This window comes from Streptopelia decaocto, assembly GCF_964273445.1.
Source record: "Streptopelia decaocto genome assembly, chromosome: 20".
Classification (NCBI taxonomy): Eukaryota; Metazoa; Chordata; class Aves; order Columbiformes; family Columbidae; genus Streptopelia; species Streptopelia decaocto.
Window position 1 is genome coordinate 1,911,194 of NC_138675.1, and position 23,041 is coordinate 1,934,234.

The 23,041-nt window shown below is 59.7% G+C and overlaps 4 protein-coding genes across 7 annotated transcripts in view; all 4 read left to right on the forward strand.

Moving 5' to 3' along the window:
• Positions 1 to 8,210, forward strand: part of PLEKHM2 (pleckstrin homology and RUN domain containing M2) — a 29,235-nt gene extending 21,025 nt beyond the window's left edge. For both annotated transcript variants that reach the window (XM_082069742.1, XM_082069743.1), the window contains 12 exons: positions 1,141 to 1,905; positions 2,138 to 2,207; positions 2,296 to 2,386; positions 3,093 to 3,157; positions 3,466 to 3,554; positions 4,152 to 4,284; positions 4,379 to 4,569; positions 4,841 to 4,906; positions 5,417 to 5,576; positions 6,011 to 6,190; positions 6,269 to 6,385; positions 7,101 to 8,210. In XM_082069742.1, the coding sequence (XP_081925868.1) occupies positions 1,141 to 1,905; positions 2,138 to 2,207; positions 2,296 to 2,386; positions 3,093 to 3,157; positions 3,466 to 3,554; positions 4,152 to 4,284; positions 4,379 to 4,569; positions 4,841 to 4,906; positions 5,417 to 5,576; positions 6,011 to 6,190; positions 6,269 to 6,385; positions 7,101 to 7,238 (2,065 nt within the window). In that variant the 3' untranslated portion in view covers positions 7,239 to 8,210. The remainder of the gene's footprint in view (positions 1 to 1,140; positions 1,906 to 2,137; positions 2,208 to 2,295; positions 2,387 to 3,092; positions 3,158 to 3,465; positions 3,555 to 4,151; positions 4,285 to 4,378; positions 4,570 to 4,840; positions 4,907 to 5,416; positions 5,577 to 6,010; positions 6,191 to 6,268; positions 6,386 to 7,100) is intronic.
• A 745-nt stretch (positions 8,211 to 8,955) lies between these two features.
• On the forward strand, positions 8,956 to 11,265 carry SLC25A34 (solute carrier family 25 member 34). Of its 2 annotated transcripts, XM_082069609.1 has the most exons (5): positions 8,956 to 9,650; positions 10,217 to 10,282; positions 10,579 to 10,731; positions 10,815 to 10,949; positions 11,031 to 11,265. In XM_082069609.1, exons 1-5 carry the CDS (start codon positions 9,174 to 9,176, stop codon positions 11,211 to 11,213), a joined length of 1,014 nt encoding a protein of 337 aa, XP_081925735.1. In that variant the 5' UTR covers positions 8,956 to 9,173; the 3' UTR covers positions 11,214 to 11,265. The 2 variants fall into 2 exon arrangements, with proteins under 2 accessions (XP_081925735.1, XP_081925734.1); XM_082069608.1 differs by having other exon boundaries at positions 10,815 to 11,265.
• Positions 11,266 to 12,114: 849 nt separating this feature from the next.
• Positions 12,115 to 15,948, forward strand: TMEM82 (transmembrane protein 82; the record flags this gene model as incomplete). The annotated part of the gene is given in 8 exon segments (XM_082069734.1): positions 12,115 to 12,133; positions 12,136 to 12,180; positions 12,183 to 12,284; positions 12,367 to 12,439; positions 12,673 to 12,847; positions 13,780 to 14,188; positions 15,293 to 15,480; positions 15,579 to 15,948. Coding segments are annotated over 8 exon segments (1,074 nt in total). The 3' UTR covers positions 15,642 to 15,948.
• Positions 15,949 to 16,573: 625 nt separating this feature from the next.
• FBLIM1 (filamin binding LIM protein 1) lies at positions 16,574 to 21,691 on the forward strand. Of its 2 annotated transcripts, none has more exons than XM_082069823.1 (9): positions 16,574 to 16,656; positions 17,616 to 17,953; positions 18,712 to 18,920; positions 19,262 to 19,383; positions 19,477 to 19,588; positions 19,676 to 19,845; positions 19,953 to 20,131; positions 20,818 to 20,935; positions 21,217 to 21,691. In XM_082069823.1, exons 2-9 carry the CDS (start codon positions 17,928 to 17,930, stop codon positions 21,328 to 21,330), a joined length of 1,050 nt encoding a protein of 349 aa, XP_081925949.1. In that variant the 5' UTR covers positions 16,574 to 16,656; positions 17,616 to 17,927; the 3' UTR covers positions 21,331 to 21,691. The 2 variants fall into 2 exon arrangements, with proteins under 2 accessions (XP_081925949.1, XP_081925950.1); XM_082069824.1 differs by having other exon boundaries at positions 16,594 to 16,656; positions 17,798 to 17,953.
• Positions 21,692 to 23,041: the final 1,350 nt, after the last annotated feature.

Here is a 23,041-nt window from a genome sequence, read left to right on the forward strand (position 1 = left end):
GCCTGTGCTTGGCTCTGGCGCCCTGTTTTTTTCTGGGAGAAGCAGAGGAGCGGGATTACATTGCACCCAGCACAGCAGACACAGGGGAAGGGGAGCACCGTGCTCGCTGCACAAAAAAAGGTGACCCAGCAGCACTTTGGGTGCCATGGGAGGCCTGAACGCTTACACGGGAGAGGCCTCCAGCCCGCATCTCCCTCTTCTGGCCACCAGGGACACGGCATTCCCACCCCCTCTTGAAACCTCCTTCCTTCCCATCATCTCGATGATAAATGTGAGCCAGCGCATGCCCAGGTTCAGGGAAGAGCAGCTGGAAAGTGCTGGGCAGAAAAGGACCTGGGGGTGTTGGTGACAGCGGCTGAACATGAGCCAGCGTGTGCCCAGGTGGCCAAAAATGCCACCAGCATCCTGGCTGGTACCAGCACTGGTGTGGCCAGCAGGCCCAGGGCAGTGACCGTCCCTGTGCTGGGCACAGTGAGGCCAAACCGTGAATCCTGGGGCAGTTTTGGGCCCCTCAGCTCAGGGCTCAAAATGGCGGCACCAAGATCACCTCACAACACAAAATGGCGGCCCCAGGAACACCAGAATCACCTCAGGGCTCAAAATGGCAGCCAGAGGGGTTGCGGGATCACCTCACACCAGGAAAGGCCTTGAGGTGCTGGAGCGAGTGGAGAGAAGGGAATGGAGCTGGTGAGGGGCTGGAGCACAAGTGTGATGGAGCGGCTGAGGGACCTGGGGGGTTCAGCTGGAGAACAGGAGCTGAGGGGAGACCTTCTGATCTCTGAACTGCCTGAAAGGAGCTTGGAGCCAGGGGGGTCGGGCTCTGCTCCCCAGGAACAAGCGCCAGGAGCAGAGGAAACGGCCTCAAGTTGCGCCAGGGGAGGCTGAGGTTGGATGTGGGAACAATTTCTTCCCCAAAGGGCTGTGGGGCATTGGAACAGGCTGCCCAGGGCAGTGCTGGAGTCACCATCCCTGGAGGGTTGGACAGACGGACATGAGGTTCTCAGGACATGGGGCAGGGACAGGGGTGGGTTATGGTTGGACTCTTGATCTTGAGGGGCTTTTCCAACCAAAATGATTCTGAGATTCTACATTGCAAAAGTCACAGGTGAGTGACATCTCTCTTGGTCTCTCACCACACAGGTTAGCCAAGAAGAAAAAAACAGGCAAGAAGAAGAAAGCGAAGCCTGAGGAGCCGGTGAACACCCCTGCACCCGTAGTGCCCGAGGCCCAGCAGGCCAGCGGTGACAGCGGCGTCAACGGGCTGAGTGACAGAGAGGACCCGCAGAGAGATGATGGTCCTGCTGCCCCGGGTGGGCAGGAGGAGAGTCGCGAACGTTCTGCCCTGGGCCAGCTGGCCCTGCGCATCCCCGAGATGAAGGACACGTCCATGGAGAGCGTGGGGCAGCCGCTGAGCAAGGTGATGGACAAACTCAACGGGCAACTGGACCCTGGTGGCTGGAACGTCCCCCTCGAGCCCCCCGGGCAGTCCTTTCGGACCGGCACGCCAGGGGAGACCCCGGATGGATCGTCCTCTGGCGACTTTAGCGAGGGGATTTCAGCCCCCATGGACTTCTACCGCTTTACCGTCGAGAGTCCAAACGCTGCTGCACCAGGTGGTGGCCACCATGACGCTCCAGGGCCTGGCCAACCGCCACATGTTTCTGGTAGCGCTGAGGCTCCTGAAGAAGAAGAAGAAAACAGAGAGGGAGAAGCAGTTGGGGCAGTAGAGGGGGCTGGAGGGACAAGTGGTGAAGCCCAAACTGGCCAGACGGAACCTGCCACCCCCCAGGCTCCCTGTGAGCCGAAGAAGGAGCAGCCCAGCCCGTCCCCGAGCAGCGCCGAGGACTCTGGTGTGGAGGAAGGTCAGGGCAGCCCCTCGGAGCTGAGCCACCCCTCCGAGTTCAGGTGAGGCTGGGTTTGCTCAGGGGGGAGAGCACCTTCCAAATGATCTTGAGCTCAAGCTGGCACTTCATCCTTGGTTTGGGGGGCAAAGCCCAGCCTTTTGCAGGATGAAGGTGATGCACAAAGTCACGAGGAGAAGGAAAATCACGGATGAGTGCAAAAACGAAGAGGATTGCCCTTCCTGGACCCCCCCAGCCGCATATTTACATCCATCTTCTTCTGTTTGTCTTCACAGGGTGGATAACAACCATCTCCTCCTGCTGATGATCCACGTCTTTCGGGAGAACGAGGAGCAGTTGTTCCGGGTAAGGAGGTCACCACCCATCTCCCGCAAAGGGACCGGCTCTGTGCCAGCGTCACCCGTGGGCTGAGGGCTCTTCTCTCTCCACACAGATGATCCGAATGAGCACCGGGCACATGGAGGGGAACCTGCAGCTTATCTACGTCCTGCTGACCGATTGCTACGTGTACCTGATCCGCAAAGGTATCCCATCCCCACGGCAGGGAGGGAGCCTTGCGTGATCCATCCTCTGTCCATAAATTAGGGCACCGTAGCTCACCACCTTCACCCCCAGCTCCCTCGTGTCTCCTGTAGCCACCACAGGGAGCTCAGGTTGATTTGTCCCGAGGAAGCCCTGGATATACCTCTGTCCTCCTCCGTGCTTCTAAACTTCAAGCGTTTCATGAGGGATCTCAGAGCTGCAATGCTTCTTGAGAGCTTCCCCCATAAAGGAGGGGAAGACTTCATCTCTTCAGGGAACTGACCCAAAAACGGACACCCCACACACCTCCAGGAAACCACATGTTAAACTGCTGAGCTCCTTGTTTCATTGTCAGGCTTTCCAGTGCTGGAGAACACAGACCCTGCCCTCCCACCCATCCCACCCATCCCACCATCCCGTGGTTTAAAACCATGTACACGCAACAACTGCAAAAGCCCTTGCCAGTACTATAAGTCTGCTCCCATTGGAGACAATAGAGTTAGGTAAATGGCAAGTGTTTTGGAAAATGCCTCTGCTAGATACCGCAGAGGATGGGGTTGAACAAAGAGAGTGTAGCTATTTGGATGTGACACATTTTGGGACACGGATTGGGTTGCAGGTCTGTCACCGCTGCTGTGCGGTGGCCCCGATCCAGGCAGCGCTGGGCTCCTTTTCCCCCCTTCACGCGGCTTTTTGTGTCTGTGCCAGGGGCAGCGGAGAAGCCGTACATGGTGGAGGAGGCCGTTTCCTATAACGAGCTGGACTATGTTTCGGTGAGCGCAGCTTGGGGGGGTCTGTCCTCACCTCTCTGCTCGCAGGGCTGTCAGGAGCATCACGGTGGGATGTTTTTGGGGGGCTCTCTGTCCCATTTGACCAACAAATCCTTGCAACTGGGAGACTTAAAAGTGTTATCCCTTCCAATGCCACCTCTGTGGGCACCCAGCTTGCTCCTATCTTCTTGTGGGCAGCAGAGCGACTGCTGAGCTTCTCCCCCGGGCCAGAAGTCGGGTCCAGACCCGCTTTGCCTCGCCACCCCCCCCATCCCCTGCCAGCCGTCCCTAACCGCTCGTGTGTGTCCCAGGTCGGGCTGGATCAGCAGACGGTGACGCTGGTGTGCACTAATCGGAGGAAGCAGTTCCTGCTCGACACCGCGGACGTGGCTCTCACCGAGTAAGTTCTTAGCGATGGGCGAACCGTGGCACGTTCCTCCCGGGCTGCAGGGCCTCTGGCTGGCGCCTCAGCCTCCCAGCGTGATTTGGGGAATACAGGAGACTCCGGTGACAGCCCTTCATGACAAATCCTGTGGGGGTTGGTTTGATGCCACTGGCTAAACCCCACAGGCAGCTGGAAGTGCCTTGAGCGTGGATAAACACAAAGTATCTTCCTGGATACACACCGGAGTCACCCTGTCCCTCAGGCTCCCAGCCTCTGGGTCCTGCAGACTACGTGTCCTGTGTGTTGCTTGGGATGAGCAGGTATAAGCAAGTTTCAGGGCACGTCCCCAGGTCTCTGCATGTTGTCAGCTCAGGGAGGTGACCTCGTTAGGGTCTGGATGGTCATACTGGGCTCTGTGGGGATAAGTGTTCACCTCCCAGTCTGAACCACCTCCTTCCTGGAGCTCAGGCTTCACAACCCCCATCACATTTGGTCTGTAGGTTGGTTTCTAGACCCTTTGGTCTGGCAGACCAAAAGCCCACATTGAAGGGAAGCCCGGAGATGAGGGGCTGTTTGCCCTGCTGTCATCAGAGATCTCTGTCTCCCTCTCAGGTTCTTCCTGGTCTCCCTTAAGTCAGCCATGATCAAAGGGTGCCGGGAGCCCCCGTACCCCAGTATCCTCACGGATGCCACCATGGAGAAACTGGCACTTGCCAAGTTTGTGGCCCAGGAGTCCAAGTGCGAGGTGAGTTTGGATATCGCGACCGTCGCTACACGTGGTAGAGGCTCAAGGCTCACAGGAGGTTCCCTCCTGTTGACTTCTCCGCCTGGTCTCGCAGGCCTGCGACGTGGTCGTGCGTTTCTACGGCCTCGTGCACTGGGAAGACCCCATGGACGAGGCGCTGGGAACCACCACCGACAGCTGCACCTCCACCGAAAACGCCATCACCAAGGACGGCGTCCTGCACTACAAGGCGGGGACATCCTACCTGGGCAAGGAGCAGTGGAAAACCTGCTTCGTGGTGCTCAGGTGGGCACTGGGGCTGCGGGTCGGGCCTGAGGCTCGTCAGAGAAGGCGCTGGGAGCAGTTTGCTGCCCAGGAGCTGCTTGGGAGATGGGGAGGCCCCATCTTGTCACCTGGGAGGATAAAGCCACCAGCTGTGGATGCTCGGCAGCAGAAATGCAACGCCAGGGTGGAGTGCAGGGCAGGGGTGGCACTGGGACCGAAGCAGAGGGCGTTTGTGCCGTTACTGGAGCTGAGCTGACTCGTTACCACCTCTCTTTGTCTTCCCAAATGGCAGCAACGGGATCCTGTACCAGTACCCGGACCGCACGGACGTCACTCCCCTGCTCTCCATCAACATGGGGTAAGTGGCTGGTGGGATGTAGCAGCCACATTCGGCAGGGATCTGGGGATCAGGAGCTGCTGGGGACATCCAGGGAGGTGTTTCAGGGCAAATCGTGATCCGGTCAGTTTGAGGAAGGAATTGTTGGCCCTGAGGGTGGTGAGAGCCTGGCCCAGGTTGGCCAGAGAGGTGGTGGATGAACCATCCCTGGAGACATCCCAGGCCAGGCTGGACGGGGCTCTGAGCACCCTGAGCTGGTGAGGATGTCCCTGCTCATGGACTGGATGAGCTGGGAAGGTCCCTCCAACCCAAACCGTCTGTGATTCTATGATTCTGTGAAACCCACCACGCTCAACTCCAGCTCTACCACAATCTGCAGAGAGAGAGGCCGCCCTTGGAGCAACCACAGGGGATGTCAGAGCTGGGAAACAAGCACCGGGGGGGAAAAGGGGCGACGTGCAGCATGGGGAGGGCGGGCGGAGGCTGTTTTCAGTCTGTCCCGCTGATCTCCATCCTCCCCCTCTCTCCCAGCGGCGAGCAGTGCGGGGGATGCCGGCGCTCCAACACCACCGACCGGCCCCACTCCTTCCAGGTGATCCTGACGGACCGGCCCTCCCTGGAGCTGAGCGCCGACAATGAGGAGGACATGGCGGACTGGATGCAGTACTTCTGCCAGGCTGTCTCTAAAGGGGTGAGCCGGGGACAGGCCCCCGAACACAAGTGCGTCACCCCCCTCCTTCACCTGGAGCCTTTTTGGGGCACAGCCCAGGCAGGAGCAGGCGTGTCTGGCTGGGATGGAGCAGGCAGATGTCTCCTGAGCCAAGAGATCTTTAGGATGAGAGGAAACAGCCTCAAGTTGCACCAGGGGAGGTTGAGGTTGGATCTGGGGAACAATTTCTTCCCCAAAGGGCTGTGGGGCATTGGAACAGGCTGCCCAGGGCAGTGCTGGAGTCACCATCCCTGGAGGGCTGGACAGACGGACATGGGGCAGTGCCAAGGATGGGTTGTGGTTGGACTTGATGATCTTGAGGGGCTTTTCCAACCAAAATGACTCTATGATTCTATCTCCCTCGTGGAGATGGGTCTCCTTTGTGCCAAATTCTAACCCCTCCCTTTCCCCACCAGGTGATCCCCCAAGGTGTCACCCCTTCGCCCTGTGTCCCCTGCTGCCTCGTGCTGACGGACGAGAAGGTTTTCACCTGCCACGAGGACTGTCAGACGAGCTTCTTCCGCTCGCTGGGCACCGTGGAGCTGACGGACATCACCACTGTCTCCACGGAGGCCGGCAAGGAGTACTGTATCCTGGTGAGTGCGGTGCTTCGGGCTGGCCTGGGGCCGGGGACAGACACAGTGATGACACCTCGACTCTCTCTTGGTGTTTAGGAGTTTGCTCAGGACCGCGAGCAGTTCCTGCCCTCCTGGGTCCTCTATTTTAGTTGCACTACAGAACTGGAGAGGTTCCTCTCAGCGCTGAACGTCGCATGGAGGAACATCTACCAGGTGAGCGTGTGGGGCAGCGTCACAGGAATCACAGATTCGTGGAATGGTTGGTGTTGAAGGGACCCCTGGGAATCCCCCAGCCCCACCTGCTCATGCAGGGTCACAGAGCAGATCACACAGGTGGGCCCAGGGGGTTTGAATGTCTCAGAGAAGGAGACTCCACACCCGCTCTGGGCAGCCTGGGCCAGGCTCTGGCACCTCCCAGCAAACAAGTTTCTGCTCATGTTCAGATGGAGCCTCCTGTGTTTCAGTCTGTGCCCGTTGCCCCTCACCCTGGCGTTGGGCACCATGAACAGAGTCTGGTCCATCCTCTGGCACCCACCCTGAGATATTGATCCATTGATCAGATCCCTCTCAGCTTCTCTTCTGCAGCTCAACAGCCCCAGCTCTCTCAGTGTCTCCTCGTCACAAAGATGCTCCAGACCTGGGCACATTTGTCCCTGCAGAGTGACCCCAGCTCCCCCACGCAGGGCAGGAAAGGCCCAGGCTCCTCCATGTCCGTACAACCACGGGATGTGGCATTCGGAGCCCGTGTCCCGTGGCACCCAGGGTTGGCGGGGCAGTGGGGAGGCACCTGTGTCAGCCCCGTCCCCCTCCACCACCCGTTTGTATGACACGGGCAAATTTCCCGTCTGGTTTTGAGGTGGCTTTTCAACAGGGAGGAGAAGCGGCTGTTGCTCGTCCCTGTCCTGACCGCCCCTCACGTGTGTTTCAGGTCGACCTCCTGCACAAGGCCGTTCTGGACGCCGCCGTCAAGAAGAAATGCGAAGACGCTCAGAGCCTCATCGACAGCGCCTGGCAGCGCAGCGACAGCCTCTGCCGCGGGCGAGCGGAGCGGGACCCCTGGTGCTGACCCCGGTGGGGCGAGGACGCCTGACGGGGACGCGTTTTTGGCGAGCGGGGCCTGGATCGAGCGGCCCGCGACCAACCGGCGCCCCAGACCCTCCTGCCATCGCTGGGGCAGCACCAGGAACGTGCCTGCAGGCCCCGCACCCCATCCCCGCCGAGCCGGGAACGTCCGGCGCATTTTGGGGAGCAAACGGATACTTCAGCACGTTTCCTTGTAGCCGCGCAGACGAGCCTGCGCCCTCCTCCTCCCCCAGCCGCCACGGGGCAAAATAATTTGCCATTTGTGGAATAATTCCCCATAGTAACGAGGGAGGCGGGGGAGCGGGGTGGGCTGGGGATGCACGTCCCCCGGCGCGGTGGGGAGCGGGATGGAGGAGCTGTTCATTTTCAAACAGGGTGGGGAGGTAGAGGCGGCGAGACGGGAACGTTAAATCGCTGCCGTGCATGTTTTCTCCTTGCTCACAATCACCGATGCGGCACCGCTTCACCTCCAGCGTCTCCTGGAGATGCCACCCGGGGCCTCCAGACATCACCAAACCACTCCCCAGCCTGGCGATGAGATGTGAGGGTTAGGAAGAAGGACCGGGGCCAAATATTTGGCTTTGAATGTGCCAGCGCCGTTTTAGGAGATCTCAGAAGCCGGTTTGAGGTTTGGACGCTGGCTCCATGTGCCGGGGGAGAGAAGAGATCGAGCCCGATGTTCCCAAGGGACGTTGTCACACGGCTGCCACCAAGCGTGTCCCCATCTCGGCTTGCCCATCCCAGGCCAGCGAGGACCCATCACCACGAGCCCTTTGAGGCACAACCCCAGCTTTTAAATAATGATAATAATAATAATAATCTAGAGACCTTCTCATGTAATATACATTCACGGGGCCTTTTTCTGGGAGGAAACGTACATGACTGAATGTATATGTATATACATCTGCTTCCTTTCCCCCCACCTCCCCGAATAAATATTCATTGGTAACGCGGATTTGGCCCTACGACAGATTCCACGCCACGGGCTCCTGTTCTTCCTCCCCCTGTGATGTTGGAGCCGCGATGTTGCTCCGGCGGCGTTAACCCCGCAGCGGGGGACGTTCATGGCTTCAACCCCGAATTATCCGTCCTGACACTCCAGCCTCGTTTATCCCTGAATCCGGGGGATGTTCCCAGTCTAGACAAGGAATAAACAGCCCCAGGGCAGCCCCAGCATGACCCACCAGCCCATGGGCCTGCCCTCTCGCCTTTAGGGATGAAAGGGGGGGATATTGGGGATGGGGCAGCCATTGGGGGGTTTCCCCCCACCCAGAGTCATCACCAAAGTGGCTTGGCTGGGGTGTAAACCCGGGTCCCCAGGGGTGTCACTGAGAAGCCCTAAAAACAGGAAGCCAGGAGAGGGGACAACACACAACAGTGACCCCCCCCTGCAGCTTTTTGACCTGCAAAGCTCCAATTTCAAAGCATTTCAGTGACCCCAGGAGGGGCTGGCAAAGGGACAAGGTGGAGAGACCCCCCCCAAACCCCCCAAACCGCAGCCACACGCGCAACGAGTTGGCCGGTCGTCACCCCCCCATGGGGTTCATGGGGGTGAGGGGGTGGATCCCTGCGTGTGCCCCCCAAACCACCCTCCTTTGGCTTTTATTTCAATTGATCGCGCCTTTTGGTTTGTTTTTTTTCAGAAACAGCCCTTTTTTTTCCCTATTTGCGCCGGGCCACGTCACGTGAGAGCCGAGGACACTCAGCTGGGATTTGGCTGCGGCGCGTGTGCCGGTGACGTTGGGGGGACGCACCCCCAGGCCTGACCTTTGCCCCAAATCCCTTCTCAAATTGGGGGGGGGCGGCTCTGGATTTTGGGGGGTGTTTTGCAGGACGCGGCGCTCGCTCCCCTCTTTATTCCCCCCGCGTTGAGTGGGGGAAGCTGGAGCCCGGGGCCATCCCCGCAGGCAGGTGCTGCATGGCGGGTGCCGGCGCTCTCGCCTCCTTCCCCACACCCCCCCTGCATGAATTCCCTTATCCCCCCCAAAACAGACCCGGCATCGCACAGGGATCCCCAACCGGGGGGGTTCCACCGGGGACGGATTTGGTGCTGGGAGCCACTGCCGGTTGCTTGGCCTGTGTCCTCACCAACCCGCTGGAGGTGGTGAAGACGCGCTTGCAGCTCCAGGGCGAGTTGCAGCCCCCCGGGACGTACCCCCGGCCCTACCGGGGGGTGCTGCGGGCGCTGGGGGCCGTGTGCCGGGCCGACGGGGTGCGGGGGCTGCAGAAGGGTTTGGCCGCCGGGCTCCTCTACCAGGGGCTGATGAACGGCGTCCGGTTTTACTGCTACTCCTGCGCCGAGGACGCCGGTTGGACGCGGTACCCCGGGGGTACCGTGGCCGCCGGGGCCGTGGCCGGGGCGGTGGGAGCCGTGGTGAGCAGCCCCGCGTACCTGGTGAGTGATGCCCTTGCACCGGGGGGGAGGAATGAGGGGGGGGGGGCATTTTGGGGACACCCCCTGCTCCCCCCCTTCCCCAAGCTTTGGCCAGCCCTGAGCTGGCTACATCCTATAATATATAAATGCTGCCTCGGTGCCTCCCTTCTCCCCCTGTTTTGCACCCCCAAAAATATGGGGCTACTTCATACACGCACTTTTCCAAACCCCCCCTTTCCCCTTGATCCTCCCCCCCCCAAAATGAAGTGGAAAACCCCTCATAAACAAATAGGGATATTTTTGTTACCTCTTTTTGGTGGTTTCCTCTGTAGTTGGGGGTGCAGAGCTCCAAGTGGGGGGGCTGCAGTGGGTGTTTGTGGGGGGGCTTTTTACCAAAGTGGGGGGAAGGATAAAAAAAAAAACAGGGTTTAATGCCTAGAGAAGCTGTTTAGCAACACATCTGGGCACCCCACATCTGCCAGGGCGGCTCGGGACACCCCGAACAGCTGCTAAAAAAAGATGGGGGGAAACCACAGCCTGTCCGGCGGGGGCTTGGGGGCGTTTGTCACCCTGTGTTGTCCCCCCAGGTCAAGACCCACCTCCAGGCGCAGACACTGGCCGCTGTGGCCGTGGGCCACCAGCACAACCACGAGGTGAGCGGGGCTGGGGGGACACAAGATTTGGCGGCCGCGCGCACGCCGGGACGATATTTTGGCCGCCGGGTATTTCAAGCCGCTTTTGGTAGCTGGGCCATGTATAGGTGCCGTAAATAACAGTGTGAAGATAGGGAGGGGGGACGGGGATCCGACACCAGACACCCCTCAGGACTGGTGTCACCCGTCCGTAGCCACGGCGGCTTCGTGTCACCGATGAGTTTTGCGTGGGGGGGTGGGACACACCATTCCTATTTTTCCTGATTTTTTTAAAAATAATCTATTTCTCTTCCCAGAGCATCTCCGGGGCTTTCGAGAGCATCTACCGGCAGCACGGGGTGCCGGGGCTGTGGCGGGGGGTGACGGGCGCCGTGCCCCGCGTGGCCGTGGGCTCGGCCGCGCAACTCGCCACCTTCGCGGCCGCCAAGGACTGGGTCTGCCGGCGCGGGGTGAGGGGACGCGCGCCCCGTCCGTCCCCCACGCACCCCGAGTTTCGGGGGGAGTTCTCGCTGACGGCCCGCGCTCCCCGCAGTGGTTCGGGGAGGGCAGCTGGGCCACGGTGCTGGCGGGGGGCATGGTGAGCGGCGTGGCCGTGGCGGTGACCATGACGCCTTTCGACGTGGTCAGCACCCGGCTCTACAACCAGCCCGTGGACGCCGACGGCACGGTAAGGATTTGGGGGGGGACACGCGGCTTTTCCCGGGGTCGCACCCGGCCGGGGGTGCGCAGCCGGCTCCTCTCTCCCCAGGGCAAGCTCTACCGGGGTTTTTGGGATTGCGTCCTGCAAATCTCCAGCAAAGAGGGGCTGCTGGGCTTGTACAAGGGCATCGGCGCCGTCTACCTCCGCCTTGGCCCCCACACCGTCCTCAGCCTCTTCTTTTGGGAGGAGCTCAGGAAGATGGTGCAGCACCAGCAGCCCCCCCGGCCGTAGGACGGGCTCCCCGCCCCGCCGCGGCTGTTAATAAAAGGGGATTTTCTATTTATGGCGTCGTTTTGGGGGTCTATGGGGTGGCGCAAATAGGGTGGGGATTCATAATGTGCAAAGCCAGGACCTGAAACACTGCAAATACTTGAGTCCTGAGGTCAGTTTGGGCCCATCACCTCAGGGCTCAAAATGGCGGCACCAGAATCGCCTCAGGGCTCAAAATGGCGGCCAGAGGGGTGGTGGGATCACCTCACACCAAGAAAGGCCTTCAGGTGCTGGAGCGAGTGGAGAGAAGGGAACGGAGCTGGTGAGGGGCTGGAGCACAAGTGTGATGGAGCGGCTGAGGGACCTGGGGGGCTCAGCTGGAGAACAGGAGCTGAGGGGAGACCTTCTGATCTCTGAACTGCCTGAAAGGAGCTTGGAGCCAGGGGGGTCGGGCTCTGCTCCCCAGGAACAAGCGCCAGGAGCAGAGGAAACGGCCTCAAGTTGCGCCAGGGGAGGTTGAGGTTGGATATGGGAACAATTTCTTGCCCAAAGGGCTGTGGGGCATTGGAACAGGCTGCCCAGGGCAGTGCTGGAGTCACCATCCCTGGAGGGCTGGACAGACGGACATGAGGTTCTCAGGACATGGGGCAGGGACAGGGGTGAGGAACGGTTGGACTGGATGATCTTGAGGGGCTTTTCCAACCAAAATGACACTGTGATTCTACTCCGTGATGCCTCAGGCTGGAAAGGACAACAGCCATGCCAGTCCCTGAGCCTCACCATGTGTGTCCTATCACCTCATCATCCCCCACCATGTGTGTCCCATCACCTCATCATGGCCCACCCTCATTTTCCCGTCCTTGGGGCAGCTGTAGCTCAGCTCCTCCTCCCATAGCTCCAGCTGCCCCCGTTTACCCTGGCAATGATTTACCGGCCGGGGGGGCCCCTCCCCGTCTCCGCCCCATGGACCTTGGAGCCGGGGCCTGGCTCTGCCGGGCTCCTTGCCACCAAAAATGTTTTCCCTGTGGTCCTGGGTGCCCGCATTGCCTGGGCTGGCGTGGGGCTGGGCGCTGCTGGACGCGCTCCTGCACGGTGAGCGTCCCCGGGGTGGCGCGGGGATGGTTTGGGGACAGCCCGGGGGACACCGGTGACCCACTGCTGCCGTTTCCCACAGGGCTGGTGGGCGCCTGCGCTGTCTCAGTGCTCTGCAGCCTCCTGAGGGTTTATCTCTACATCCAGTGCCTGAAGTAAGCACCGGTTCTTCTCCCCCCTGGGGTGTTTTGTTTTGGGGATCTGCTTTTGGGATCCACTATTGGCAGGTGTTGGCACCCATGGGTGCTGGTGTGGCCTGAGCAGCGGCTGCGCCCTCCTCTCCCCGCTGCAAAGCGCAGGGGGGGTTCTGAGGCTGCCCCCACATTTCGGGGTGGTGGAGGACGACGGGGCCATCCCGGCTGGCTCAGTGTCACCCCGCTGTCCCCAGCGACCCGGAGCGGCAGGCGGAGAAGGCGGCGATCGGGGCGCAGCGGCGGGTGCTGGAGCTGCTGCATGTGGCGGTGCTGGCGGCGCTGCTGGCGCTGGTGGGATCCCGCGTGGCCGCGCTGGTTGTGCTGGAGTTCTCCCTGCGCGCCGTCTCCACCGTCCTCTCCCTCCGCAAGGTGAGGCGGGATGGGGGAAACTGAGGCACGGCGGGGGGCGGGTGGAGGGAGCCGTGCGGCCCTCGTAGGTTTGCAAGGGGTTTGCTTTGTGATCGCGCGTTGATTTGTGACACCCGTGGGGGATGTTGTGCATCCCCTTGCTGCCTCTATGGGGAGGACAGGGCTGGCTGGCGTGGAGAAAACTAAATGTGGCTTTGCAATAGTGCGTCCCCTCAGTGCTTTGCAGCAGCCCTGGGGAGGACAGGGGCGGCTGGCATGCAGAAAGCCACCCGTTGCTCTGCAGCTGTGCATCCCCTGGCAGCTTTGCAGCAGCTGTGGGGTTACAGGGAGCTGCAGTATGGAAGAAAAATCCATTACTTTGTAACTGTACATTCCTTTGCAGCTTTGCAACCGCTATGGTGAGCCCGAAATAATGCACCCCCCTGCTGCTTGCAGTACCTGTGGGGCATATGAAAGTCTCTGCATGGAGGAGGCTCTGCATCCTCTCCTTCTTTGCAGCTTTTGTAAGGAGAATGAGGATGGCTGGCATGGAGAAAGCCATACATCGCTTTGCACGCATGCCTTTGCAATCTGCAGCCCCTTGCTGCTTGCAGCACCTTCAGGGGTGCAGCATGGAGGAAACCATGCGTTGCTTTGCAGCTGTGCATCACTTTGCTGCTTTGCAGCACCAATGGGCGCTACAGGAGGGTGCAGTATGGAGGAAACCATGCGTTGCTTTGCAGCTGTGCATCACTTTGCTGCTTTGCAGCACCAATGGGTGCTACAGGAGGGTGCAGCATGAAGGAAACCATGCATTGCTTTGCAACTGTGTGTGCCCTTGCAGCACCCATGGGGGCTATGGGAGGGTGCAGCCCAGAGGAAGGCGTGCATCGCTTTGCAGCCATGCATCCCCTCGCTGCTCCGCGACTGATGGTGCTGTCCCGCTCCCGCAGGGCGCCCACAGCAGCCGGCTCTACCTGCTGTGCCAGTACTCGCTGGGCTGCGGCGTGTCCTGCGGCCTCAGTTTCCTGCTGGAAGGGGCTCCCCATGGGACCTGCAACCTGGCGCTGGCGGCCGGGCTGGCGGGGCTACTGGCCACCTACGCCCAGCGCTTGGCCCGGCACGTCTGCACCCTCTACGAGCTGCACAGCCGAGCGCGTTACTGCGGCGTCTGCATCCTCCTCCTCACCGCGGGTCACGGCATCCCCCGGCTGCTCCGCAACGCGCTGACTGTCGCCTTCGCTGTGGGTGACTTGGCCGCCGTGGCGCTCATCAACCGGGATTTCCTCTCGGCGGCTGAGGCCGTGCGCTTCTGGACGCCGCTCACCATCTGCTACACGCTGCTGGTCATCTACATGCAAGGTGAGAAGGGGACCGGCCCCCCAGTTGTGGGGTTTTTTGGGGAGGGAGGGAAGTATGTCCCAGTGTGGAGCGTCCTGCGGGTATATGGGGCACCCTGGGGATGTATGGGGGCACTTGGGGCACCCTGGGGGTGTACAGGGCAGTATGGAGCACCCCAGAGGTATACGGGGCTGTATGATGCGTCCTGAGACTATATGGGGCATCCTGGGGCTGTATGGGGGATATATGGGGCATCCTGAGGGTGTATAGAACTGTATGAGACATCTGAGAGTATATGAGGGCACAGGGGGCCAGGCGGGGCTGTATAGGGTGTGTATGGGGTATCATGGGGTGTATGGCACATTCTGGGGGTGTATGGGGACATGGGGCTAGCTGGGACTGTATAGAGTGTATATAGGGCATCTTGGGGGTATATGGGCCTGTATGGAGCATCCTGGGGCTGTATGGTGGCATAGGGGGCATCCTGGTGGTATATGAGGCATCTGAGGGTATATGGGGGTATGGGGCCAGGTGGGGCTGTATAGGGTGTATATGGGGTATCCTGGGAGTGTGTGGAACTATATGGGACATCTTGGGATTATATGGGGGCACAGGGGTCAGCTGGGGCTGTATAGAGTGTATACGGGGCATGCTGGGGGTATAGGGAGCTGTACTGGGGCACATGAGGCACCCTGGGAGTACATGGGGTTGTATGGAGCATCCTGGGATAGTATGGGGGCACGGAGGGCATCCTGGGGCTGTATGGGGGGAATATGGGGCATCCTGGGGGTATATGGAGGCACAGGGGTGAAGTTGAGGCTGTATAGGGTGTACATGGGGCATGCTGGGGGTATATGGAGCTGTGCGGAACACCCTGGGGCTGTACAGAGGGTATTGATGTATAACCTGGGTGTGTATGTGGCATCTTGGGGCTGTACAGAGGGTATATCAGGCATCCTTGGGCTGTATAGAAGGCATATGATCCATCCTGGTTGTATACGGTGCATCCTGGGCATGTATGGGGCACGCTGGGGCTATATGCGAAGCCACCCAGCAGCGCAGGGTGTCCCCGGTTGTGTGGCCGGTTGAGCGGCTCAGGGTCCCCCCGATGGCACGTCCCGGCAGAGGAGCCGGGGCAGAGCGCCGGCGGGCGGGCGGCCTACCAGACGGTGCTGGTGCGGATGGGCGGCCTCTTCATCCTCCTCCTCACCGTCGGCCGCTGGACCGACGTCCTGCACGTCTTCATCTCGCTGCTGGGAGAGCTGTGGTGTCTGCTGCGCGCCGGCGCCATGCTGGAGTCGTGCTGGCGGCAGGTGAGACGCCGTCACCGCCCCGGCACCGCGGTGAGGGGCTGGCGGCAGCCCCGAGGCCACGGTGAGGGACCTTCCCGCGTCTCTTCCATCTCCCGTAGGATTTGGTCCCAGGATCTCGGCTGGACGGGCAGTTGGGATCAGGATCGGAAGAGACGTCGTGATGAACTACGGGGTGTAACCGGGCGGCAGAAACTCTGGGTGGCTTTGTCCGGCTCCACAAAATATGGGTGTCCCTTAAATCCTCCTCGTTGCATGTCCCCTGTGGGGATGAAGGAAAAAGGGCTCCTGGAAGGTGCTTGGCCCCATCCTGTGGGGCAGGGGGGGCTCACGTGGCCCCTGTGTTTTGGGGGGACCCTGTGAGGTTGCAGCAGTGCTGGGAGTTCACTCCCTGGGATGCTGATGGATGTCCCTGTCCTGGCAGCTGCAGGGCCGCACTGTTGGGGTGCAGGGCCGTCTGGGGCATATAAATCTCAGAAAATAAAGTGTTTTCCAGCAAAATCCACAGGCAGAGCGAGCTGGGGTCCCGTTATTCTGGAGACGGGCTCACAGTGCAGCTTTTTGCACAAGGTGGGTGGTGCGGTTCCTACCGAGGTGCCTCCCTGCCTCAGTTTCCCCATCTGGCTGTGCCGTGCAATGGGGTGCCAGGCCCTATGCACTTTGGGGGTAGGATTTGGAGAGGGAAGGAGGCCCCCGAGGTGGCTGCTGCTTCCATGGGGGGGTAGCAGGAGAGGGGCTGGGGCTGTATAGGGGCATTCTGGGGTATATGGGACAGTATATGGGGGCACAGGGGACCACCTGGGCTGTATGGGGGCACACGGGCGTTTTGTGGGGGGTGTATGGGGTGGTGCATGGGGCAACCTGGGCTGTACAGGGGACACGGGGCACCCTGAGGGTGCTGGGGGCAATCAGGGGGGTCCATGGGACAAGCTGGGAGGGGTCACAGGTTGTCCCAAAGCATTTAGGGGTCATGGGGCACCCTAAGGACCTATGGGGCACCCTAAGGACATGTGCCCCCGCCCCGGGCCGGGCTGTGGGGCAGGCAGGGGGGAGGAGGAAGGAAGGAGGAGGAGGAGGAGGGAGGAAGGGGCGGTGATGCCGGGCGGTGCTGCCTCCCCGCTGCCCCCACCGCGCCGGGCGCGCCCGCGGAGCGCACGGAGGGACCCGCACGGCTGCCAGGTAGGGGACAGGGACGGGGACACCCCCGGGGGTGGCGAGGCTGCAGGGCCACCTACGGCAGGCGAACTCCCCCTCCGAATAGGGGACTTCCCCAGGAAGGGGATGGGGGCCACCCCAGGTAGGGGATACCCCCAGGTAGGGGACAAGGGGGCACCCCAAGATTAGACGTGGCACCCCCCCAGGTAATGGCGTATGGACTGTAGAGCTGTCCTGGGACAGGACGAGGGGACCAAGGGCCACCCCCAGGTAGGGGACAGGGGACACCCCCAGGTAGGGAGGCTCCCAGGTTTGGGGGACACGGTGAGGCCACAAAAGGGACAGGGCGCCCCCAAGTAGGGGACAGGGGGCTTGCTTGTGGGGGACAGGGGATTGCGGGGGACTGCAAGGCCCCGGTAGGGGACATGGGGACAGCAGGGCCACTTGGGGAAGGGACAAGGGGACAGCAAGGGCTGTGTGTTCCCCACCCTATCCCTTCTCTCTTGGGCATCCTCAAAGTGCTCTCCAAGGGGTCCCCAAGGCTGGGGACAGAGTTGGGGGCCAGGTGTAGGTGGGCTACGTTCCATCCCAGTTTTGGGGGCATGTGGGGGTGCCCCATAAGTGTCCCTGTCCCCATTGGTCCCACCTGAGCTCCCACACCAGAAGACTTTGGGGAATGTTTGCAGGAAACTGGGGGGCCCTTCCCAAAGTGGCCTTGGCTGTCCCCAGACAGGCTGGAGCTACATGACGTGGGAGGACACCCCATAAAAAAGCGGGGGGACCCCATTAACGGACCTTCAAGCTTTGACCACCCTGACAGCCCTGGGAGGGGACCCCAGAATGGGGCTGCCGGGATCCCACACTCAGCCCCAGCACAAAGAGGAATGCGCTGAGCACATGGTTCCCATTAGCCCCGGAGACTTTTTTTCTTTCTCTTTTTTTTTTTTAAGCGATTATTACTATTTTCCCCCTATTTTCTGCAGCTTGGCCGGGAAGGAGGGAAAGCGGCAGGAGGATCCGAGCAGCCCGGTGAAGGCTGGCAGCGCCGGAGCCCGTTTGGGGTTTGGCCGGCGGGGAGGGAGGGAAGAAGGAGGTGAAGCCGCTCGTTTTGTTGGGGTTTTTTTGTTTCTTTTTCTATTTAATCCCTTTCCTTGGCTCGAGTCAGAGGCTGAAGTCACCGCCGTGCACGTCCCGAAGCTTTTCCCCCGCCGCGGGGGTCTGGCCGTTCCCCAGAATGATGCACCGACACCCGTGAGTGGGAATTTTTGGGGAGCGGAGCCGCTTCGTGCCGGGGCATGAGACCGGGCAACTCGTCACACAGGTATTTTTCAAGCCGCTGATTCATTTTGGGGATGAATCCTGCTTCACCAGCTCAGCCTTGGGGTTCTGCTCCCCCCCAAATTGTCTCGTTTGGGAAGGGGAAGCTTCGCTCCAGCTGCTTTTCCCGTTGGGAAGCTGAATAAACAGCCCTTTCCTTCCCGAGTGGGGTTTATCGGGGTCGGCGCATCCTGCTTGTGATGCTCGGGGGTGTTTCGGTGGTGGGGACACGGTGATTTGCAGCATCGTGCCTGTTTCCCCATATGCAAAAATAAGGGGGGATGCCCCGAGCTTGGGAGTGGTTAACAGGGAAATGGGGGTAACAGTGGGGGGAATGGGGAGCCAGGGGACCTAGAAACACCCCAAAAAAAAGCATTTGCAAAAGCAGGTCCTATTGCAACTGTGTTTTTAAGAGGAAAGGTGGGTTTTTCCTGCTGCCCACAGGGAGTTTAATCCCAGGTGGGGGCAATGAGATGAAATAAAGGGGGTTAAAAGGCTTTCAGAAGGGTGGGGTTTGGCTACAGCGGCAGGAAAATGGGAGATTTTGGGTGCTGCTTTGCTGAGACCCTTTACTCTGTGTCCTCCGAGGCGTGAGACCATTTATTGCCGTGACGTGGGATGGGGACGCTGGTTCCTTCTCCCTTTCCGGGAGGGCGAGGAGGGAGGCGGGTTGAGGCCGAAGGGCAGTGCGGCAGCGGGAGCTGCCGGTGCGCCCGCAGGTTTTGCTCTCTTTGAGCTTGTTTTCCCCCAAATTGAACCCAGGTCTGGCCCTCCCATGGCTTCAGCGATGCTGCCGGGGAAAGTGGAGAAGAGGATGGCTTCGTCCGTCTTCATCACGCTGGTGCCGCCGCGGAGGGAGGTGGCGACCAAGGACAAACCCCAGCGGGAACCGCAGCCGGACGGCGCCGAGGTCCCCGGCAGCCGGCACCCCCAAAGCCCACCACCGCGGCCCCCTGCGCTCCCCAATGGAGGTGAGGGGTGTACGTGGGGGGGCCGGGAGGATGATGATGGTGCTGAGGATGCTGCAGAGATATCTTGCTATAGGATGTGTGTGCAGGTGGGGAGGCATGTGGGTTTGGGGGGTTATTCCCCAAATCCCTGCACCCCCCCCCAGGTGGATCCGGCTGCAGGGAAGGGCTGTGTTTGCTCTCCATTGCTAATCAGTGCCATTTGTCCCCTCCAGCCACGACGGCGTTTGCTTTTGGGGCAGGTCGGTGAGCACTGGTGCAAAGCTGTTGGGGTGTTATTGCCACAGGGTTTTATTGGATGTTATTGTCCCCCTAAACCCACCGTATTTGGCTTTTTGCCCCAGAAACCCACCCAGCGGCCCCCACACCCATCCTCGTCCTCTCCGAAGCGCCCCAGCCCTTGTCCGCCGAGGCGCTGGGTCCGGCGCTGCAGCAACTGGACCTCACGGAACCCAGCGCCCTCCAGGTGAGGATCATGGGCTGCGATCGCCCCGGTGCCTCAGTTTCCCCATCTGCAAAAGCATAAATGTAAATGTGCTTTTGTTTCCCTGCTCGCCAGGCCCCTCCCGCCTTCCCCTCCAAATTGAGGACGCCCACATTTTGCCAGGAGCAAGGGAGCAGGTCGCAGTGGAAGGATGTGAACGGGTACACGGAGAGGGATGGTTCTAGAGGTAAGGGGGGATCCAGATGTGGGTTCATCCCCAGTTGGAGAAACTGAGGCACACAGCACCAAACTCCATTCTCTCTTCTTCCCACAGATGTCTGTGCCTTTTGCCACAAAGCGCTGGGGCCGCGGGACGTGACGGTGGAGGCGATGCAGAAGCAGTACCACGCTGACTGCTTCACCTGCCGGACCTGCCACCGGCTCCTGGCCGGCCAGCGCTACTACCAAAAAGATGGTCGCCCCACGTGTGACACCTGCTACCAGGTATCTGTCCTCCCTCGGGGACAACCAGCACGCCCAGGGGTGGCAGGAGGTGCAGCCCCTTGTTGGGGGAGCCGGCATCTCATGGCGTGACCCCCTCTAAACCACAGGCCACGCTGGAGAAATGTGCCAAGTGCCGGGGGCTGATCGTGGACCACGTTGTCCATGCCCTGGGCAAGGGCTACCACCCCGGCTGCTTCTCCTGCAGCGCCTGCGGCCGGGCCATCGGCACCGAGAGCTTCGCGCTGGGCGAGCGGGATGAGGTGTATTGCGTGACTGACTTCTACAGGTGCGTGTCGTAGAATCACGGAAGCATTTTGCTTGGAAAAGACCCTCAGGATCATCCAGTCCAACCATTCCCCACCCCTGTCCCTGCCCCGTGTCCTGAGAACCTCATGTCCGTCTGTCCAGCCCTCCAGGGATGGTGACTCCAGCACTGCCCTGGGCAGCCTGTTCCAATGCCCCACAGCCCTTTGGGGAAGAAATTGTTCCCCACATCCAACCTCAACCTCCCCTGGCGCAACTTGAGGCCGTTTCCTCTGCTCCTGGCGCTTGTTCTTGGGGAGCAGAGCCCGACCCCCCTGGCTCCAAGCTCCTTTCAGGCAGTTCAGAGATCAGAAGGTCTCCCCTCAGCTCCTGTTCTCCAGCTGAACCCCCCAGGTCCCTCAGCCGCTCCCATCACACTTGTGCTCCAGCCCCTCACCAGCTCCGTTCCCTTCTCTCAACTCGCTCCAGCACCTTAAGGCCTTTCTTGGTGTGAGGTGATCCCGTCACCCCTCTGGCTGCCATTTTGAGCCCTGAGGTGATCTTGATGCCGCCATTTTGAGCCCTGAGGTGATGGGCCAAAACTGATCCCAGGATTTGAGATCTGGCCTCATTGTGCCCAGCACAAGGGAGAATCCCCCACACTGGGGGGGGTCCAGCTCATCTCTGTCCCCCCTCAGAGCTCACCCCACTGCGCTTTGCTGCCATTAGGAAATACGCCGCGGTTTGCAGCGCCTGTGAACAGCCCATCGTCCCTGGCGAGGACAAGGACACCTACAAGATCGAGTGTCTGGGACGCAGTTTCCACGAGAGCTGCTACCGCTGCGAGGTACGGCTGGGGGTGCCCCCCAAAACCCGAGGGGTTTGGCACCAACCCTTTGCAAAGTGTGACCACAGGGGTTATTTTTTTAGCTACTGCTTGATCTTGCAAGTGGCGGGGAGGGCAAAGAAAAAATCAGGTAAAAAGCACAATGCGTTCGGCCAGGAGAGCTGCAGCTTTTCATGCTTTTAAGGTAGTTTGTTGCTGTTGGGTTTTGCAGGGAGGATGGGGTGCAAGGTGTCACGGGGACCCTCAAAACATGCCCCCCCCCTTTCCCCTCTCGCCCCCAGAGCTGTGGGACGCCCCTGTCGCCAGAGCCCACGGAGAGCGGGTGCTACCCCCTGGGCGACCACCTCCTCTGCAAGTCCTGCCACGTCCGCCGGAGAAACGAGTCGTCCTGCTAAAACCCTGCGGATCAGCCTCTGCTGTGCCTGGGAAAGCTGCGGAATTGGGGTTTTTATCACCAAAATGGCCCTGGAGCCGCTTCTGCCACGCGGAGAAGTGCAGATGTGACCCCCCGATGTGGCTCTGTGCTCGTTTTGAACACAAAAAGCCGCGGCAGTGGCGGAGGACCTGAGGTTTTATTCATTTGTTTCTTTTTTTAAAGTCCTTCCCGAGGCCAGTTTGGTTTCCTTGGGTGTTTTGTTGTGTTATTCTGTTTTTCTTCTCAATTTTCCTCGGGGTTTCACTTGAACGTTTCTCTCTGTGGTGACGTGGAGCGGGCGCTGATATAGTTACTCGCCGTTAAATAAACCCCCGAGTTTAAAACCCCTTTGTTTCTTTCATCCACCCTGCATCCCAATCCGCAAGTTCAAAAATAAGAAAAAAACCCTTTTTAATTATTATTTTTTTAATAGGTGTGGCAAGAGTCAGGTCACTCAGGGCGATAACAGGGCTGGTTTTGGAGTCTAGTGGTTTGGCAGACGCTGCTGTCACCCAGGGGAGAGCAGAAGGTCATTTTTTGGGGACAGATTCAGGGTTTTGTTGAGGAAAGAGTTTGGTGGTGGATCTTTTTATGACAGCCTGTGCTGTCTGGGCTGCGTCTCAACCAAGTCCTGAAGCCGGCAGAGGGCAGGCCGAGCACAATTCCTCCATCGGGCAAAAAACCTCCAGCTAAACGCTTGTCTTTCCTACACCCGACAGCGCCGGGGGGACGGGAAAGACCAACAACCCTGGTTTTGCATGTTTTTCAAGATAATATCGCTCCAGCATCGGAAGCTTTTAGACCTTCTCTCGCTCTGAGCCCCAAAGTGGCAGAAATTAGCCCATTTCTCTGCGCGCCCGACATCTGCACAACCGATGTCTTGGTGGTTTTGCTTGCGAGGGCGTTGCAAACCAGCCAGAGAAAAAGGGGTTTTTCTTTATAACCGAAAGTGCTTAAAAAGCCGCAAATTGAGAGCAGAAAATAGCAAGAGCATGTGAGATGATGTTTAATGTTTTCCTGATGTAAAAAGCGAGCTTTTAAAAAAAAAAAAAAACCACCAAACCAGCAGCCATATGCTTCTAGGTCACGTTTTATGTCTCTCCAGCGTGGGCTGTCTTTATGAATGAAAGGGTTAATATATGGTTAATGTATGTGCTGGAGTCTGGCTGATTAATCACCCCAAGCCCACAACTGTTTCCTGCCAACTCTCCCCATCTACAACGCAATTTTCACAATATTAATGTGCGTCTACAGCCCATCAATCGGGTCGGGACTCGCTATAAATTGATTTATAAATAGGATTTAATGTGAAGTTGTGGTCTTTCCCGATCACGTAAAGCTTGGGGTCTGGCTTGGGGGGACCCCACGTTCCCCGCTGGGGGAGTGCTGTGCTCAAAGTCACCTCTTGCCCTGTGGGGAAAACCGGGTGCTAAAGTAACGCTAAAAATGTAAAAAGACGTGGGCAGGATTGGCGGTGGCCAAAGGGAAGCCACAGAGAGCAAAAGTTGCCTGTTTTTTGGCAATATGGGTATTTTTCCATGGGGCTGCAGTGATTTTTGGCTGGACACAGGTTTTTATTGATAATGAAGCTGTGAAGAAGCTGCCGGAGAGCTTGGTGCCATGGCGAAGGGATGGACCAATGTCAGATTTGGCGTTGTTCTTCCAGGATGACAAGGGACAGGGATGGGCAG